The 20,717-nt window shown below is 38.9% G+C and overlaps 1 protein-coding gene across 1 annotated transcript in view; it reads right to left on the bottom strand.

The window, feature by feature from the left end:
- The window catches only part of pkd1a (polycystic kidney disease 1a), a 137,832-nt gene that overhangs the window by 33,022 nt on the left and 84,093 nt on the right, over positions 1 to 20,717 (bottom strand). Inside the window, exons 28-44 of the mRNA XM_062032740.1 lie at positions 18,607 to 18,823; positions 17,313 to 17,472; positions 14,355 to 14,507; positions 14,114 to 14,258; positions 9,760 to 10,089; positions 9,560 to 9,648; positions 9,139 to 9,451; positions 6,255 to 6,432; positions 5,910 to 6,174; positions 5,639 to 5,834; positions 5,393 to 5,563; positions 2,921 to 3,064; positions 2,553 to 2,763; positions 2,289 to 2,415; positions 1,414 to 1,524; positions 1,204 to 1,253; positions 857 to 1,065 (exon numbers count right to left, since the gene is read on the bottom strand). Coding sequence (XP_061888724.1) covers positions 857 to 1,065; positions 1,204 to 1,253; positions 1,414 to 1,524; positions 2,289 to 2,415; positions 2,553 to 2,763; positions 2,921 to 3,064; positions 5,393 to 5,563; positions 5,639 to 5,834; positions 5,910 to 6,174; positions 6,255 to 6,432; positions 9,139 to 9,451; positions 9,560 to 9,648; positions 9,760 to 10,089; positions 14,114 to 14,258; positions 14,355 to 14,507; positions 17,313 to 17,472; positions 18,607 to 18,823 — 3,069 coding nt within the window. The remainder of the gene's footprint in view (positions 1 to 856; positions 1,066 to 1,203; positions 1,254 to 1,413; positions 1,525 to 2,288; positions 2,416 to 2,552; positions 2,764 to 2,920; positions 3,065 to 5,392; positions 5,564 to 5,638; positions 5,835 to 5,909; positions 6,175 to 6,254; positions 6,433 to 9,138; positions 9,452 to 9,559; positions 9,649 to 9,759; positions 10,090 to 14,113; positions 14,259 to 14,354; positions 14,508 to 17,312; positions 17,473 to 18,606; positions 18,824 to 20,717) is intronic.

The raw sequence follows: 20,717 nt of genomic DNA, 5'->3' as shown, positions 1-20,717 counted from the left end.
GCCACATCGAGCTTCAAATAATGCAGCTTCACCACATTGCAGTTTAACTTTTTTTAACATTTTGCCCTAAATTAACAATTTTCAAGCAAAAAAAATCACTAAATGAACTAAAAAAATATGAATACTGCAGTAGTATTGGCCACTAGACTAGACCAAACCAATCAGAGCACACTGTTCAGAATTGTGGCCACTGACTGACTCAACCACAGGAAGCATTACTATTTTGGATTAAACAAGTGTAAAGGTGACTAAATTGTGTTTTGAACCGTTTTTTAATGCACTAACTATGAAAATAATCGATCTATTATGAATGATTCCTACTTTGCGGAAATTCATTTATTGTGGACATGTTTAGAACCAATTAACATCGATAAACAAGGAATTACTGTATGTTTAGTATTCAAGCCAAAAACTTTGTTAAATGTGACAAATTATTACTTTTACTTGGCTATAAGGAACCTATCTGAATTGCAATTAATTTAATCTAAATTCCTGTAATACCAATTCAACAACTTGATGGTTGGAGCCAATTCAATTCTAACTTCAAATGAATTGAAATTTTAGTTCCAAATTCCAGTTTGAATTCTTGTAAGTTTTCTTCAGCTTCCTCCTACATTCAAAAACAGGCATGACAGGCCAATTGGAGTCTCTAATTTGTCCATAGGCGTGAGAGTGAATGGTTGCCATAGCCCCATGAATATCAGGTGGGAAAGGCTCCAACTCAGACATGACCACCATTCTAATATGACAGCTGAATGCCAAACAGAGGCATCCTTTAACAATTAAACATTATGGGTCAACACTAACGTTTATGTCTGCACATTACCTACTGCTAATCAACTTTACTTGTGCTTACCTGAGGAGGTAAAATGTTTATTACGTTGGTAATCATCGTCGCCAGGATTTAAGGTCATGTCAACACCAAGATGCCTGCTTCCCTGGCCCCTCTTCAGCCTCGGCACACCAGCCCCAAGCCCCGCCCCTCCTGTCACAGACACATGCCCCAACAGCTCTGGCCAATCTTTGTCATCTGTCTCCTCTTCTGCCCCGCCCCAACTCTCCATGCTGAAATACACAAAGTGAGGAATTAATCACATGAGGGCCCGAAATAGAACAGATATGGACTAACAACGGTTTGCAATCATTTAGAGGGAAACCTAGGGAATGAACCAAAACAAGTGTCACAACAATATATTAATTGACCTTTTGGTGGAAGGAGTTGGCAAATCCACATTGGTTTCCATTGAGTTAGTCTAGGAGAGACAGAGAGGAAGATGTGATGAACCATAATGAAGGGGATACCAAAACTGTACCACTAATGCTAATTTGTTTTACTAATCTTGACTTAACAAGAAAATTATAAAAAAACTTTTCAAACGGTAATGTAATAATAATGTTCCCCATGAGACTTACTTCGCCATCAAAGTAGAGGAAAGAACTCCCAGCCATGGAGTTATCCAGGAAGTCATCGATCTCCACCGACTCCTGGTCTCCTTGTGGAGGTACCTTCTCCACTGACACACACTAGATGTTTGCACACACGTTCCAATTGTTTTAAAGAGCCATCATGGGTTATGCTTTTAATCAATTAAATGCATACAGTTACACTATGATACATCACATAGTTCCAGTTTACAACATGTCAAAAAAGGAGTATGAAGAAGCAGAGTTTCATTTACGTAAATCACAAGTTTGGACCCCAGTGTTCTATGTTTGCTAGCAAGGTTAGATGTCAATGCAAGACTCTGCCAATGTCTTTACACTGGTTCCTCTATACAACAGGAGCACTCGAATGTGTTTAAGAATTTGCTGCAAAAAGTTTGTATCCCAAGTTTTTTACTGAACTCGGGAGCCGGCATGGTGCCATTTGTGGGTCGGATTTGGCCGCCAGGCCGTCAGTTTGATAGCCCTGTGCTAAAGGGTTAAAATGTTGTACATGTAAACAAATGTTAAAAGTTGAAAATTCCCCCCAAAGTTTTATTCCTCCACTTTTGTTGACAAGGATTATTGTCCAGCAGGTTATTTTTGCTTTGTGCATTATTTTAGCTGTGTGCAAATGTACTAAATTATTGAATTTCAATATTGTTACATTTTTTCTATAACCGACATTATGTATTATCCTTACTTAACCTTTTTTGTAACACCGTTAGTGAATTAAGCATACTTTAAGTATTAAACATACTTTTGTAGTTATTTCCAGATATTTCTACACATTAACTCCAATATAATAAGTGTGATAAACTAGTGTGTGCGCGGGACCTCTTTTATACATGAATTCGAGTCATTACCTTGCTGCGGCTCATTCTGAAGAAGGTGAAGACGAGGAGGTAAAGAGGGTAAGCAATCAGACAAGTCATCATGCCTGCTGCTACAGTCTCGCCGTTCAGTGAAGATAGCCGTGACACAGCTTGCGGGCTGCAACATGGAATGGCAATAATATGTAGACACCACAAAATAGACTTCCTGTTGTATAAGTTGGGGGGTGTCACATCTGGATGTTTCAATGTAAGAGATGAGAGCTCGTAACGAAACATGAACACACACACACACACCTGTATCTCTTGTCAAGCACAATGCTGTGCCACAGAGTGTTGAAGGCCAAAAAGAGCTGCAGTAGCAAAGCACAGCATGTGGCTCTCTGCAAGCGAGTGAAGGGACTGCGAGGGGGCTTCTCCCACAGCGACAGCCACAGGTGACTCTCACAAAGCGCCCTCTGCAGCTCACACTGCAGCAGACGGGGAAACTGGCAAAGCGCTGCCTCCTCTGAAGAAATCAAATGAGGTGTCAACAATGAAGTGTGTCTTAAAACTGCTGGTGTCTTAAAACATTTTTTTGGAGAGTTAACAGTATTAACAGCATTGAGGTGTTCAATCTGGCATATTCTTTAAAATGTTGGCATACAATAGTCTAAATTCCTTACCTGAGGCCTCTACCGCCATCTCTACTCGCCCATCAGTTCTCTCATTGTCTACTGACAGCCACTCTTCAATCAGGAAGTAGTAACTACTTCCTGTTTGTAAGTCCTTGACCAAGACGTACTGTACCATCCATGATGGGGACAAACCTGAAAGAGACCACAGAGGATATATTTAATTGTATATAAAACAATATATAATTACCGGTAACCGTTTTAGTATTTCCGACAGGACTGTGATCTATCTACTGTATGGCAGTGGGTTGCAGAGAGGGGGGGACTAGACAACACCATCGTCTAACTTGCATAAATAGCCATGATGACATAGGACTGGACGATATGGCCTTTTATTAATATCTCGATATTTTTAGGCCATGTCACGATACACAATATATATCTCGATATTTTGCTTAAGCCTTGAATTAACACTTGATGCATATAATCACACCAGTATGATCATTATATGTGTCTACATTAAAACATTTTTGTTCATACTGCATTAATACATGCTCATTTTAAACTTTCATGCAGAGAGGGAAATCACAACTAAGTCAATTTACCAAAGCTGTATTTATTAAACAGTTATTAAGCAATGGCACAAACATTCAGGTAATTTCCAAAACAGAAAGTGCAAGATTGTCAGAGACATTTCAAAACAAGCTATTAGTGCACTTTTGTGCAAGATGTCACTAAGATGACATATCAAAACAACACTAAATTAAAGTGCACTTTTTGTACAGAACGCCACTACAATAGTTTAAAACAAATAAAGTGCACTTTTGTGCATGATGTCACGCAAGATATTTCAATAACTGTCAAATAAAAATGAGCTGCATAATAGGAAATCAAATAGCGTATGTCCTTCGCTATGTGGTAGGTTACTACGGACGTTATCTCCTTCTGTTGTTGATTATCTTTTTCATACGGTGTTGATCTGGAAATAGTTGCTTCGGCATTTTGTGGGTGTGGCACCGGCCGGAGATGTTGACATGCGGAGTTTCAAGCACTCTTCCTTCTCGAGCGGGTGACTTTTCAAATGATGCTACAAGTTAGCAGTGCTGCTACTTTTTGTAGCAACGCTTTTGCTGCATAATTGTTCAATATATTCCCGCTTGAAGCCAAACCACCGCCAGACGATGGACCCCGTGCTGTTTTTCTTGGGAATTAATTCTTCTTCCTTCATTTGTTACCAGATTCGCACCTTCTCTCTCTCGTATTACCACTCGCACAGCACCGCGAGCACCACAGCTAATGTTACCATGCCACTACCTCTCTGCTCCGCAAGGGCGTGTGACGTTTGTTTTACCTCTCTGTGAGAAGCAAAGACAAGAAAGAGTGAGAAACGCCTGCAGTGTAATGCCCGCAGCTAAAAGCAACTGTGTGAGAACGTATACTCGAATATCACGATATAGTCATTTTCTATATCGCACAGAGACAAACCCGCGATATATCGAGTATACTCGATATATCACCCAGCCCTATGATGACACATGTATTTATTGTGGTTGAGACAAAATGTGTGCAAAAAACATGAATAGCAAACAATACATGCTACGAAATACAAATGAAGAAATTATTCTGTTACTTCCTATTGTGTTTTTTTTTTTAAGTCACAGGCAATATGGTCATGGGGGGACACAGTAGGACATGCTGCTTGTTGAGAAGAGTGATACATGCTTTCATGTTAGTCCAATAAGAACAGAAAAAATGGCAACGTTTGTGTCTAGTCGCTTTTTAAGGGGTCTGACTACTTGCTAAAAATAGCAACAAAGTCAATCAGTTGGCAACACTGGTCCCTCCTGCTAAATATTCTTATTCTCTGGCAGACCAAGCGTGTATTAAGGTGTGTTAAGAAGCCGAGTTACGTTGCCATCTGCTGTACTGAGTTGTAACGACAGGCTACATTCCACAGACAGGCCCATTATAATGTGACAATGAGTAAAGTCAAACTGGTGGCGGCAAATCAATGTCTGGCGGTGCAACTTTCTCCATGTCGGGCATGAACTAAACATTGCAGGGTTTTTTTGTATATGGGTTATGCCAGGGGTTGGGAACTTTTTTGGCTGAGAGAGCCATGAAAGCCAAATATTTTAAAATGTATTTCTGTGAGAGCCATATAATATTTTTTTAACATTGAATACAACTAAATGCATGCCTTTTTAAGTAAGACCAACATTTTTGTTATTTTTAATAACCATTGTTATTCTGAAGCTAACCAATAATAAATAAAAAACTTCTTACCATTAATGCGACTTATTGAACAGGTGCGGTAGAAAACGGATGGGTGGATTAAAATGCATGAGAATGTTTTATGTCTTGAACGTTATTTTTACCACTGTGATTACCAGCGGAATTATTCATTACTTATCGTGTTAAGCAATGTCAGCTAAGATTTATTTGGGAGCCAGATGCAGTCATCAAAAGAGCCACATCTGGCTCAAGAGCCATAGCTTCCCTACCCCTGGGTTATGCAGTTACCTTTGTTGTCATGCCAAATCCGTATTTTCCACACACTGCCGAGGCTAGTGTCTGTAGCAATATGGAAGATGTCGAGAGCATTGCGTGCAAAGGCTTCCCGACTGTCCAGATGGCGGTGTCCGGTGCGGCCCTCACGGCCATACAGGTTGATTCCCACATGAGCCGTTGTGCCTGAAATAGTAATGAAATATAATAGTAAATTATCAATAAATTTGAGGTCATTTATATTCTTTTATACCAGTTTACCTGCGCCACGATTCCAGCCGGTTTTCACTTGGACCTCATATTTAAAGAGTCCATCGGTACCACACAGAGGAACCACACCAGCCCGACGTAAATCCAACTGATCCAACTTGTGCAAGATGGCAGCAGCAACAACGTAGCTGAGTAAGCCCAACACGCACACCAGCAGCACCACTAAGCTTGGCGGGCCGGATCGCTCCTGAGAGAGAGATGAACATAGGTATGGCGTTACTGAACATCACTAAAGGTGAACTCGTATTAGTCTGGTACTGACTGGTATTGTAAAGCTGATTGCATCAAGCGGTACAAAGAGACCCGCGGCAAAGGCTGTGAGGTGTCTGGTGCGGCAAACGGCTCTGCTGGCATTCGTTTCTGCCAGGGGGACCATGCCATCTGTTCGCCACTGCTTTTCATTCTCGCTGAAGTACTGGCACAGCGAAGCAAACAGCCCCACCTCAAGATGAACGCCAGCAGGCTGTGAGGTGGAGCTGCAGGGCGTGCTTACGTTAATAAAGTAGTCCAGGGTGGTGTCATACAACCTGTGAAACACAAAGCAGAAATGTGCAGTAATTTTGAGCTACAATGGCGTCAATGTACGTCTTAAATGAGGACTTCTTACTCAGGTGACAGGAAGAAGGTGTATTTCTTGTGATCGAGGTCTTGGCCTTGAGTCATACTGAGTGTGATATGTTTTTTTTCCGTGCAGTTGAATTCATTAGGCTGTTTGTGTGAATGAAGATACGCTTCAATATATGGCTCCTCATAGTCTTTGTTTCCTTTCATTGTCTCCCTGGCATCTAGAGAAAGATAGGAAAGATTTTTGGCAACATTCATGAATAATGTAAGAAAAATGTGTAGGTGGTTCAAAGCAGGGCTATTTGCATAATATATACAGGTATGTCTATATTGTGGAATATTGTCTTTGATCTAGCCAAACATTTAGAAATCTTTATCTTAAATTCTTGTTTGGTTTTTGCTGTGCTAAAACCAAGAGACAACAAAGATTTTTTGTGTGCGGCAACCTTTATAAATGATAAAGGTTATCCTGTTGTAATGTTCAGGCAATGTGAGCACCCTTTGAGGACAAATGAGGAAAACTGATGAAAAAAATAGGAAAATATCTATCGGCACAATGTGCTCTCTTTTTGACACTTACATGTCCCATGTAATGTACCACAGATTTTTTTAAGTAGCTAAATTACTAAAAACATTAATGTCATTGAAAATGTGATGGAAAATTCTAAAACATGCATACAAAGAACTCAGAAAACCTTCCCCATTTAGCAACTCTATCCTATGGCCACGCCCCCTCAGGTAATATGCTTCCGGTGTTGTGACCTCTGATTACATTCGTCACGTCAAAAATATTCCTTCTCGCTCGCTACTAATAAACACTCATACGTGTCAAACTCAAGGCCCGGGGGGCCAGATCTGGTCCGACACGTTATTTAATGTGGCCTGCGAAAGCCTGGAAATAATGTGCATACTTCATCGTTCTTACTAAATTTTTCATTGTTTCCATTTTGACAGAAAAACATGTAAATTCCATGTTTTAAACTTTGATATTATCTGCTCATGCAACAAATGTTCAATTGTTATTAGTGTGAATCTTTGGGCACCTCGCCATTCGATTCAAATTCTTGGAGTGAGGATTTCCTTCATAATCGATACTCGATTCAACAACATTCCCGATTCAAACTGCTTTTTGCAATGTATTATTTGGTATAATAATAACAACACCTTAACAAAACAGCTTACAAAACCTCCTTTTGGTTGCTGACGTATGACATACACGCGCACCAAGAAAGTACAATGTTTTTTTTTTAGATAATTTGTCAAAAAAATTTATAAATAAATTTGATTTTTTTCAAATTGTTAATCAATTTACGAGATAAATAAAAATAGGGATTTGGATGTGATAACATTTTTTTTTAGCACCCCTAATTATCCATTTTTAATTTTTTTACCTAATTATTCTATACCATATTATAGTTTGTAAAAATAACAGTAAATACTTAAATATCTGCTTGTCACCTGCACTTGCGATTTGAAAGCAAGTTATCCATCAATTTGTACATATACAAATCAAACGTAGGCATTCTGCAATAATATAATGAGGCGATTATCATTTTATATTCACTGTTACAAGCGGGGCCCTGCGATGAGGTGGTGACTTGTCCAGGGTGTACACCGCCTTCCGCCCGATTGTAGCTGAGATAGGCTCAAGCGCCCCCCGCGACCCCAAAAGGGAATAAGCGGTAGAAAATGGATGGATGGATGTTACAAGCGGCCCTCTGAGGGCAGCCATGACTGCTATGTGGCCCTCGATGAAAACAAGTTTGACACCCGTGCTCTAGACTCTCGAGTATTTATTGGTAGTTTTTTAGATTCTAGAACTACAACTGGTTCAGAACTAAAATTGTTTGGATTGTAATCATCCAAAAACAATTAGCAGCAAAGTAGAAAGCCGTCAGCGTTGTGGCGCGGAGAGCAAAAGCAGGCGACAACAAGTAAGCTAGCTAGATCATGTTAACTTGCGAGCTTGTTTGTTTTTCAGCATTTAGGCAACAGGAACAGCGAGTACCCATGGATTTCTGCCTTTTCGCCAATATTTCACATGCCTGAATGTTGTAAGTTGTAACGGCATGCTCCAGTCACAGACCGAGGGACTGGCTAAAATCTCCCATTTACACGTCAAATGTTCATTAATATGTATTGTCTCTTTTTAAATAAATACAATCTACAAATATAAATTGTCTCTTTATAATGCAAAGCAGTAGCACCAGATCTATTTGTTGGTGTCTAAATTTAATTTGCGGCGGTCCAGCACAAATAAATGAACGCATTAGAAACACTGGATCAGGATTTTGTTGTTTTCATGAGAAATGCCCATGCCAGGGATTTCTGTCATTTACATTGTGCAATTGTGCTGAATTTTACAGAACAAGACCCAAACTATGACGTTTATTATTAGTTTCAGATATTTTATTTTATTTACTGTCCAGTATTTTATTTACTGTCCAGAGCTCTTATTTTGGTTTCGGCTTCCTGTTTGCCTCCATTTGCCTCCAGTTCACTTATCTGAGTGCTGGCTCACTCCGCTGTGCCAAATTGGCAGTTTAGCCTAATAGCTGTTTCTTGTTGCCAATCAGGATGCTTTTTAGGCCAGCTCTGTCCTCTGGAATCATTGTGCTTTTTGATTTGTACCTTGACGTGTTTCCTGTGACAAGCTTTTCTGTATTGTACCTTCTATTGTTTGTGCTTTACACCTCCATGCTGCAATCCTTTCTTTTTGTCGTTAAGTACATTTTTACCTACACCTAGTGTGCCGTCTCTGCATCCTGAGGTCACCCTTCAAGCTTTGATTACGCCCGGGTTTAACAATAGTTAGTTTATTGACTATAAATTAGACAAATGTATTGTTGCCATATGGCTTTTTGATGCATGTGTGTTGTAATCATTTTTTACACAATGAGGTCTATGCAATATGTGTTCAGACTCACCTTCCAAAGAAGTGAAGTTGAGCTGCACAAACAGTCCAGCCTGTCGGTTGGTGTTCCCTGTGGTCACCCTGACAATGACAGAGTCACACTGGCTTATGTTTACAGCTCCAGCTGTGGGCACTCCTGCACTGGAACCATCTGTGCTGATCTCTCCTCCACTTCCATTGTTAATTGCAACAGTGATGGCCAGACTGTCATCCAGTCCAGAGATGGGAATCTGGGTGCCGTTTTCAGTACGAAACTCCATGGATGCCACTTCTGTGGAGACAGTGTAGTTGGCTACATAGTTGAAGGGGAAGGGGTTGGACTCCAACTGGAAGGAAAACAAAAAATTGCAGGATTCAAGTAAGGAAATGCCATGGAGAGTTCATTGTTTGAATGGGTGGCAACACAAGAGACACTTCATGTTCACTGTTTTTACCTGAAAGAGCAATTGCAAGACACTGTTTCCTGCAGCAGCTCTTCCCAGACTGCTGTTAAACGCTCTGGGGATGGAGAACCGTTGGCACTCTGAAAGCAGACAAGATGGCAGTGTCTTGACACATTGCTTTTCTACTTTTAGCAATCCTCCTCTGTTAGCAAGGTGAAGAATATAGACATCACACTGAATAAACGCCCCACCTGGACTTCTGTTTCCGTGGTAACAGAGCAGGCTCTGGGGGTCGGCCAGTTTTCCTGTGGCAGCAATCTCTGCTCCCCTCAGCACGAGCGGCTCTTCGTTGAGGACGCGGCCATGCATAAGGATCAACATGAGGACCGAGGACAAGCTGTAGGCTTTGGCTGCCACTCGCAGTGGGTGTGGCTCCAAGGAGGAAGGGGAGGGGTCCAACATTATACCGCCGTGGTATGAACCAGAAGAGGACAATGGGGAGGTAGAGAAGAATGATGGGGAATCCACATAGGCGGGTTGGAAGTAAGACGCTGACTGGCTGACTTGATGGATCAGATCACCTTAAATTTTGGAAGAGAAGAGGATATGACGATTTTTTTTCACACAAAGTCCTCTGTTAATTTACAGTATACAGTGCTGGAAAACTTACCTTTAAAAAGTTATTATTCATAGTTACTTTCCCAAAAAAGTAAATTAATTAATAACGGAATTACTCCTTAACAAATGTAATGAGTTGCCAGGGAAAGTAATCATTGCGTTACTTTTTGAAAACCCTTCATTGGACGTGTGCCTTTGAGAGATGTTTGATATGATTGTAGTGCATAACCTAATATCTGTTATTTTCAGTTTTCGTCTTTAAAAGGTGGTGCCTATTGAGTGACAAGTTACGTCAGCAAGTGAGAGTGGAATTAGCTCTGTTAGCGCAGCGTTAGCAGTCTGCGTGGAGTGGCATGAGTGGGAATAACAGCGTTGTTAAAGGGGAGTCGGGGACCTATTATGTATGCAAAACCAACTGTTGTTACCCATTGGTACCTGTTTTTGTGTATTTGGTATCTGCATAACTTTGAAATCAAACCATGGAGGCATTGCGGAGATATTTATAAAACAATCCTGCCTTCCTTCATACTTCCTTCAAACCAGCCATTTGGAATTTTCACCCTAAGAGCTTTGCACAAGTCCACCATTGTAGTGCCACGCTGTAGTTAATAAGTTCCTTCTTTTTGTCTAACATTTTGTTGTGTTTCAGACTGGCTCGTACATGCACATGCGTCCTCCGCAGAAGCCATTTGCAATACAAAGTAGTGTATAGTTCTAACATATCTGTCAGAAGACTCATACGGAAGCGCTAAAAACTACAAACATGGCTGACGGGGAGAAGACGCAGTCGAAGTGGAGGAATGTAAATATGACCACCCACAAAGCAGCGCATACTTGAAGATGGTCTGTAAAACATAATCCATGTAAAATTTTGACCAAAGAACCAACAATACATGTTATGTAGATTTAAATGCAGGAAAAAAATCATTACATGACCCCTTTAAAGGGAAACTGCACTTTTTTTTTCAGAGTCAATATGAGACAAGAACACGGAATAATCTTTTTTTTCAGGATTCTAAGGACGATAAAAAAAACTAGAGATGTCCGATAATATCGGACTGCCAATATTACCGGCCGATAAATGCTTTAAAATGTAATATCGGAAATTATCTGTATCGGTTTCAAAATTATCGGTATCGGTTTCAAAAAGTAACATTTATGACTTTTTAAAACGCTGCTGTGTACACAGACGTAGGGAGAAGTACAGGGCGCCAATAAACCTTCAAGGCACTGCCTTTGCGTGCCTGGCCAATCACATAATATCTACGGCTTTTCACACACACAAGTGAATGCAAACCATACTTGGTCAACAGTCATTCAGGTCACACTGAGGGTGACCGTATAAACAACTTTAACACTGTTACAAATATGCGCCACACTGTGAACCCACACCAAACAAGAATGACAAACACATTTCGGGAGAACATCCGCACCGTAACACAACAGAACAAATACCCAGAACCCCTTGCAGCACTAACTCTTCCGGGATGCTACAATATACACCCCCTGGTACCCCCTACAACCCCCCCCCCCCACCCCCGCCCACCTCAACCTCCTCATGCTCTCTCAGGGAGAGCATGTCCCAAATTCCGAGCTGCTGTTTTGAGGCATGTTAAAAAAATAATGCACTTTGTGACTTTAATAATAAATATGGCAGTGCCATAACTTGAGTTGATTTATTTTGGAAAACCTTGTTACATTGTTTAATGCATCAAGCGGGGCATCACAACAAAATTATGCATAATAATGTGTTAATTCCACGACTGTATATATCGGTATCGGTTGATATCGGAATATTGGACAATATCGGAATATCGGATATCGGCAAAAAAGCCATTATCGGACATCTCTAAAAAAAACGCTTGCAAAATGCTGCTAATATATTTTATATATATATTTTATATATATATATAAATAATATACACACTGCAAGTATATATTTAATTAAGGATGGGATTTGATAAGATTTTTCAGGTTCCTATTCCACTTTCCATTCTGCTTAACCATTCAGTTCCTTAACAGATGTCTTATCGATTCTTATTTAGAAAAAAATAAAAAAAGGGGGATGAGCTTCAACTGTGTAACATGACCTTAGAAAGCCTACAGTGAGGTCACATACTTAGCATAAAAGAAAAAAAGTATTTAAAAAAAAAAGAAGAAATAAATGTGATAAATAAATATTTTTTCTGTAGAGTTGAAAAAAAATAATGTGGAAATTACACAAGAATGTAACATTTAGTAACATGTGATATTAACTTATTACATGCAAAGTACGAAATGTCAAGCCTTTATTGGTTATAATGTTGATTATTGTTGCTTACAGTTTATGAAAACTTGGATTTGAAATTGTCAGAAAATGTGGGGTTTCAAAAAGTGTAAGCCAAGATCATCAAAATCGTAATAAAGGTTTGACATATCTCACTTTGCATATAATGAGTTAATATCACAACAATCTGTGTTGGCCCTGTGATGAGGTGGCGACTTGTCCAGGGTGTACACCGCCTTCCGCCCGAATGCAGCTGAGATAGGCTTCAGCACCCCTCGCGACCCCGAACGGGACAAGCGGTAGAAAATGGATGCATGGATGGAGTTAATATCACTGATTAGTTTCACATTTGAAGTTAGTTTCTGACATGAATGGACTTCTACACCATATTTTATTTTTCTGAGTTTCACCTGTATAATATAATATCAGAGAAAATCTGGTGGGAGGAAACATGCAAATTTTCTCTGACTACAAAGAAGGGCAACTTTTTTTGGACAAAAGACAATTTGAAACCCTATTTTTTTAACCTGAATACACAGAGGATGAACTACTGGTTATACAAGCAAGCACAAAAAGACGGTGAAACGTTGGATCAGTCGGTAGCTGAGAAAGTGAGGTCGACTTGAGTTGGCTGTAAATGTGAAACTTGGAGCCAAGCTATGCCAACATAAATGGAGTGTTTACTAAAATCAACAAGAAAAAAACTTCCCCGGCCAGCTGGACCAAACAGACAACTGTCCATCAAGTTAATGACTATAATATTGATCATGATACATGCAACACGTTTTCTTGTTATTACAAATACAGTACATACAGTATTGAGCTAGCTGTGTACAAAAAACATGAAATGTAGATTAATACTTTACAGATACTGTAATATGATTGTTCATGTTTTTCAGTCAGTACAGATGGATGTCCTATCACACCGTGTTGTGCATTACAAACTCAAAAGGCATTCAGCTGCTGACGCAAAAGGTAGCTTACCCCTTGCCGTAGCTAGCTTACCTCTTTCCATAGCTAGCTTACGGCTAATGGCCTAGCATGCCGTCGCAAGACAATGTGTTACTATGCTAGATAAACAGTTCCTCAGTGTTCGCTTTTACAATAATATTGCTACAGCTTGGTTATTATACAGATTATGGAACGTAAATGAAGTATTGTTGACGGTTTTTGGATTTACTTTTAATTAATTTAGAGGCAGAATGGATTGCTACTATTAGCTGCATTGCCAGCCGCCAAGAACGAGACAGTTTTTAGAAATTAGAATGCAAAAAAAAACAAAAAACTTTTTTCTTCTATTCTCTTATAGGGATTGTGAACAATAGGCAAAATTCCCCCAAAAAGTGCAGTTTTTTTGGGACGGCGTGGCTCGGTTGGTAGAGCGGCCGTGTCAACAACTTGAGGGTTTCTAGTTCAATCCCCAGCTTCCGCAATTTTAATCACGCCTGTTGTGTCCTTGAGCAAGATACTTTACCTTTGCTCCTGATGGGTTGTGGATAGGGCCTTGCATGGCAGCTCCAGCCATCAGTGTGTGAATGTGTTTGTGAGTAGGTGAATGTGGAAATAGTGTCAAAGCGCGTTGAGTACCTTGAAGGTAGAAAAGCGCGAGAACAAGTATAACCCATTTACCATTTACCCTTTAACGCCACATAAAAATTATGTTGAGGTATAAGCAACCAAGACAAAAACATGTGTCTTAAACATAGACAAAGATATCTCACCCATGATGTTCAGGATGTTGTCGGCTATCTCAGTCGGAGTGACCGTTCCCTGCTTGGTGTCATTTTGTAGAATCTCTAACATGGACTCAAGTTTGTTCAGAGTGCTGTTCTGACACTCTTCACAGATGAACTCCCGACTCACCGCCTAAAAAAAATACAAACGGCAAACAAATATTAGCCTTCTTTTTATAATTCTTAATTTGTTCTCTTTTGGGTTCCCAAGAACACGCATCTTACACACCGTGCACTGAGCTAGCGCAGCAGAGGTTTGCTGAATGTCATTCACAGAATTCAGGTCCAGTGCTGTCAGAGCCCTGGTGATGTTGCTGCGGACTCTGACTCGATAGACGCGCTCAGCGAGGGACACCCGGAGAGATTCCCTGCTCTGCTCGTACTGTTGTAACACAAATGCAGAAATGAGCATTGATACACATTGACTTACTCTAAAAAATTTGTTAGGAATCTATCTTTGATTTCATTTTGGATTTTTGGTATGAACAATTTTCAAGACCTTACAAATAATCTAGAATTTCATCATCAATATCTCCACATTTTTGTCCAGCATCCCAGTTACTGTCCGTGCAATCATTGGCCAATTGTTCATGTCAATCATTACAGCAGCAGCAATAATTGATTATGGTAATCAGTACATCAATACATGTTGATTATTACTGTTGTAATTTCACCTGGAGCAGCTCTATCACAACAGAATTACTGAATACACTTTTTCAGGTCTTATCATTCACTAAAATTAAAGAGGACCTATGATGATTTGAATCTCCATTTAAAACACTTCCTTGTGGTCCAGATAATATCTGTTATTTAGTGGAAACGTTGCATACATTTTGCTCCAGAATCACTTTTATAACCCATTCTTTTGAGTCAGTCTGCAAGATGTTCGATTGTGGAAGCGTTACTGGATTGCAAATGAAACCATGCGCCACCTTCCCCAAAAGTATCACATCTGTGGTCCCTTCCAGGGTTTCACGTTGTACCCATTGGGTTGAGTTTTTTCTTGCCCTGATGTGGTATCTGAGCCGAGGATGTCGTTGTGGCTTGTGCAGCCTTTTGAGACATTTGTGATTAAGGGCTATATAAGTAATCTTTGATTGATTTATTGATGTATCTTTTGAAAATGTACAATGTTTAAATATATATCTTGAAGTCGTCACCGCTATTCTTTTTTCAGACACGGTTAAAAATAAACAAAACTTCATAAACATTATATACCGCAGATTCACCCGGTCACAACATTAGATACACCTGCACGGTTGCTAATCGATTCAGACTGTATAAAAAAAATTGTTTTTTGTAACGGCATGTCGCACTTCTGTGTTATTATGCGCATGCCATGTTTAGGTGAAATATAATACTTCATTATAACTTTTTTTTGTGTTTCCTGCCTGAAGCAGAGGGATCCAAAACTGTGTGCACACTCACGCCAAATTGCTTGAACCGTATGTGTTGACACTTTGGTATTGTAGAACACGAGTATCCAACATTGTAACAACATTTCAAATTCAGAAAAGACTTAATTCATCATAGTTTAAGCATGTATCACTCTTCTCAAAGAGCAGCGGGTCTTACTATGACCCCTCACCCTCCCAAACACTCACAGCCGTGACATAAAGAAGCACAAAAAGAGTGACAGAATACAGTCATTAGGCGTGTAAAAAACATTTTTTTTCCCGAATGACTCACGATTTTTATTTGTAACAATTCTTAATCGCAAAAAAACAATCTAAAATCGATTTGAAAAATAAAAAAAAGATATGTAGTATTTTTTTTACAAAATATGTCCTGTCCAGCTCATTTAATAAATGTTTGTGTACGATTTTGTCAAGCAAAATCAGTTTTTTAAGTAATATACAAATGTATAACAGCTGTTTATTTATTTTATGGAGGAATGTAGTTCATCATAGAACTGGCACCCAACGTTATAAAAAAAGTAGTGATTTTGAATCGACAACCGATTGAATCATTACTCCCAAGAATCGAATCAAATCATGTGGTGCCCAAAGATTTACAGCTCTAACAGTTAATTTGTATTTATAAACATATTTGTTAAATTTTTGTATATGTTTTGCTTACATGCCTCATTGCCAATTATGCAAATTAGACAATGACTGCATCCTCTTCTCTTGGATCCAAACAGAAAATTTAACTTTTGTGTTTTTCCCTTTACACACCAACAGAGACTTAGTCCTATACCATGTCAATAAAAACAGCTATTATAATCTTTGAATACAGTAATAGTTCAACCTTATTTGAAACAAAAATTGGAAACATTTGCGCTTTGGTTCTATGGTTATGATTTGAGTTTATTTCGAACATGCATACAATTACAACATTATACATTACAATTTCCAGTTTTTCTTTTAAACATGTTCGGAAAAGATTAGGAAGAAGCAGAGCTTATTTCATCCAAACCCTTTTCCATTTCATAGCAATTGCTAACACTTTTGTTCACTTCCTGTTCTTAATTTGTTCACAATTTACTCCATAAATACTACAATTCAGAAAACAATTATAATAAATAAATGAATTAATAAATAAAAAATAGTGAAGTAAGTTTTATTTAATATAGTGAGATGATTAAAATTATTAATAAGTTGAAAATGTTTATCATGAACCTTCTTCTTTGTAATTTGTAAACACTTTGAGTTGGAACAGTTTCTTAAACGGCATCATATTAGTACATTGTTTGACTTCTTCCCTTTATCTAATCCATAATTTAATTCAACATGATGATATACTAAAGGTTTGAAATATAGTATGTGCATACAAATGTTTTAAGTCACATTTAGAAGAATATTAAATGTGTCATGGACAGATTTAGAAACAAACACACATTTTAGAAAAGGATGAATTGTAAAAAACTACTACTTAACACAATTGAAAAACAAAAAGTGAAATATTTTGGCCATGCAAACAAAAAGGTGGTATAAATGACAGCTGAAAGGAAGCAAAATAGATGAAACGAGAGGAAGAGGAAGGCCCAGAGCTACATGGACTACCAACATCAAAGACTGAACAAACTCAATTACGGTACTGTGAAGTTGTCAGAAAGGAACAAAAGCATAAGGAATTTGAAAAAAGAAGACGAAAATGAAAAAAAGGATTCAACCTTCGGATGACGACAGTAATAGTAATAGTTAACACAATGCACACAATGTTTTCACGTTGAAGCTTTTCCTACCTCATTTAGGACAGTTATAAGAGCCAAGGATAACTGCCTGACTTGTTGGGAGTCTCCTTGCTCCAGCAGTTGTTTCAGTTTGCTGTCAGTCAGCTCTGCCAGCCAGTGAGGAAGACTTGTGTACTCAGATGGTGGATCTGGCAGCTCCACCTCAATGGATCTGTACACAAAGTATTATTGTAGATAATGCTATTTTATGCATCATTTATTGATGGTCATATATGTTCTAAATATGAGTATATGGATAACTATGCCCTTAAAGGGGAACTGCACTTTTTTGGAATTTTGCTTATCGTTCACAATTCTTATGTAGGACAAGAACATGTATGTTTTCCTTTTTTTATGCATTCTTATGAATAAATAAATGCGATCAAAAGTCTGGTTACAATGGAGCCTATGGGAGTCGCTCTATTCTTCCTATAAAGCCCTTAAAAACATCCAAACACCTCCATCAATGTTTTATATACATGCTGTAAGTATATATGTAATGTAGTAACATGCAAATTTATAACATGTAATATTTACGTATTTTGATCATCTTAAGCATGCGGCAGCGCATTCATTAAAAAAACGCAACTCAACGTTTGCTTTTTCCTCCGACAACATCACTGATTACTACTCACTGCAGACTTCATGAGAGCCAACAAACATAATAAAACATCATTTACTGTACATTGTCTGCTTTCACTAGGATGCCAATTGCTAGGATGTTGTTATATTCCCGTTTAGATGAAGAATGACTCATAATCCTTGCAAAAAACAAAGGGTGGTGGAACTTAGCGTATTTTCGTGTCTTTTTCGCCACTTCTGGGTCTAAATTGGATGCCAGAGTTGACCAACTTGTTGGATTATGTCCTCATCCGCCTGCTATCAAGGTGAGAGGCATTATTTAGGATCTAGAATAAACTTTGACTATCTGAGGTGATAAAGTGTAAACAAGTTTGTTGCTGTAGCAGCAACAAGCTTGTTTGCTCTTTGTGATAATGTTCCGCTAAATATAGTTTGTCTGTGTTAGAACTTATAATAACAATATCAATAATACGTGATTAAAATTCAGTTGACAAAATAAAAATGGGAGTATTGTGGCATTTTTTGGATGGTTATTTCAAGGGCTTTATGGCCGAAATAGAGGACCTCCAAATAACTCAATTGCAAGCAGACTTTTATTTATGTTTATTTACGAGTTATAATGCATTAAAAAAAAACATCTGTCTTTTTGTCTCTCATAAAGATTGTGAACGATGCGCAAAATTCCAAAAAAGTACAGTTCCCTTTAATAAAATAAAATAATTACTTGTTAAGGGCAGTTATTGCTGCACCCTGAAGGTCCTCTACTGTGATGGAAACAGCAACACGGTGTCGGGCCGAGCTGAAGCCTGGCGGAAGAAAGGCGGAATGCTCCGGACTGCTGCCTTTGTACACGCAGAACTCTTCGCAGTAGTCTTCTCTGCAGCGTGTCACCAACAAACTGTAGAGTAAAGGTGTCTCTGAGATGCCCCGATCTCTGTATCCTGGAGGAGAGCAGGAAGGAGGATGTTAGCAGGACATGTTTAAATAAATTGTCAAAAATGTAAGAAAATATAGACAGAAACAACTTCATAAAAACTGTCTAAGAGCTCTCAAGTTATTCTACACCAGGTATATTCAGCGAAACAGTTTTGGGTACCACATTTCCAGAAAGTTAAGGACTATCAGTCTTATTTTGCTCACTATTAGTCTTATTTTGTATATTCCGGGGAACCTACAGTAGATTTGATTTTGGTCTCTTCATCTTGTCAGAGTTAGAGGAGCACCCTGCTAATTTTAAAGGGGAACTCCACTATTTTTTTAAATGTTGCCTATCGTTCACAATCATTATGAAGAACATGACGATGGATGTTTTTTGTTTTTTTTGCATTCTATCTTGTAAATAAACGTAAAAAAAAATCCGCTTCCAGTGCAGCCAACAATACTCCATTTACATTTTGTGAGTTAAATAGTAACTAAGTATTAGCGATATTGTTTTTATAAGTGCTAACGCAGCAAATGCCATGATCACGAGCTTGTGTCTTTATTTTAAAATGATTGACTGGTGAGCTGTTTTATCACTTCCTTGCTCCCTGGAAGTTTATTGTAGATCATAAATCATGCCTCTCACCTTGATAGAAGAAGGACGAGGACGTATTCCGGAAAATTGGTACACTTTAACAGCCAATTTAGAAATGGCGAGAACAACACGAAAAGACGCTTAGATCCCCCCTCTTGTCTTCGTGAGGTTTATAAGTAATTTTTCATCTAAACGGGACAATATCAACATCCTAGCAGCAGTGATGGGCAAGCTACTTGGAAAATGTAGTAAGCTAAGTTACAAGTTACTCTCGATTAAATGTAGTTAAGCTACAGGGTAAGCTATATCTGGAGAATTGTAGCAAGCTACACTACAAGCTACACGGCAATAATAGCTTGCTACATCAACGTTTAACAGCATTAATATCTATGGGCCCACATGTATAATATAATTGTTAATATAAATGAGAGTGTACAAATGGACCCAATAAGGGTTCATTACTATTAACTATATGTCATTTAGCTGGGGACACCCTACACCTACTTCTAGGGGTCTGGCCCCAAACCCCAGTGTATGTATTTATTCAGTTTGCCTTTTCTTTGGCCCACCCCTATACTGTTATTATTTTTTTCTACCTCCAGTAAAAAAAACAGCATCTATCTATATCTTGATAAAAAAACAATGACTTGTGTGTTGTGTGTGTTGTTTGGAAACAGTTGATAATGGTTACGTGCAGTAAAACCTTTCATTAACTCAATTCACCTTAATGTGTGTTTCTAAATTTGTGTTGGACGTCTTAGATGAAGAGAGCTTTTTATGATTTTGGTTTACAGAGTAAACAAGTAAACACTAAGGTTTTGGCCATTGTTTTTTCTAAATGCATACATTTGTCTAAATATGGCCAAGGATACACATTATTGTGGGTTTTCCTGCACGTCAGGATGCTTTTCGTCGACTATAGCTCCACCTTCAATACCATCATTCCAGACATCCTGGTCACCAAACTGCTGGACTTAGGCCTCCCCACACCCACCTGTCTTTGGATTAAGGACTTCCTGACCAACCGACCTCAGACAGTGAAACTCGGCCCCCATCTCTCCTCCTCCCGCACACTCAGCATCGGCTCTCTACAGGGCTGTGTGCTGAGCCCTTTGCTGTATTCCCTCTACACCCATGACTGTAGTCCAACCCACCCGGAGAACACCATCATCAAATTTGCCGATGACACAACGGTGGTGGGTCCCATTTCAGGGGGGGATGAGTCTGCATACAGAGATGAGGTCCTGAAACTATCAGCGTGGTGTTCAGTGAATAATCTGGCACTGAACACCACAAAAACCAAGGAACTCATCTTTGAC

This window comes from Entelurus aequoreus, linkage group LG22, assembly GCF_033978785.1.
Source record: "Entelurus aequoreus isolate RoL-2023_Sb linkage group LG22, RoL_Eaeq_v1.1, whole genome shotgun sequence".
NCBI lineage: Eukaryota > Metazoa > Chordata > Actinopteri > Syngnathiformes > Syngnathidae > Entelurus > Entelurus aequoreus.
This window is presented reverse-complemented; position numbering and strand designations above follow the sequence as displayed.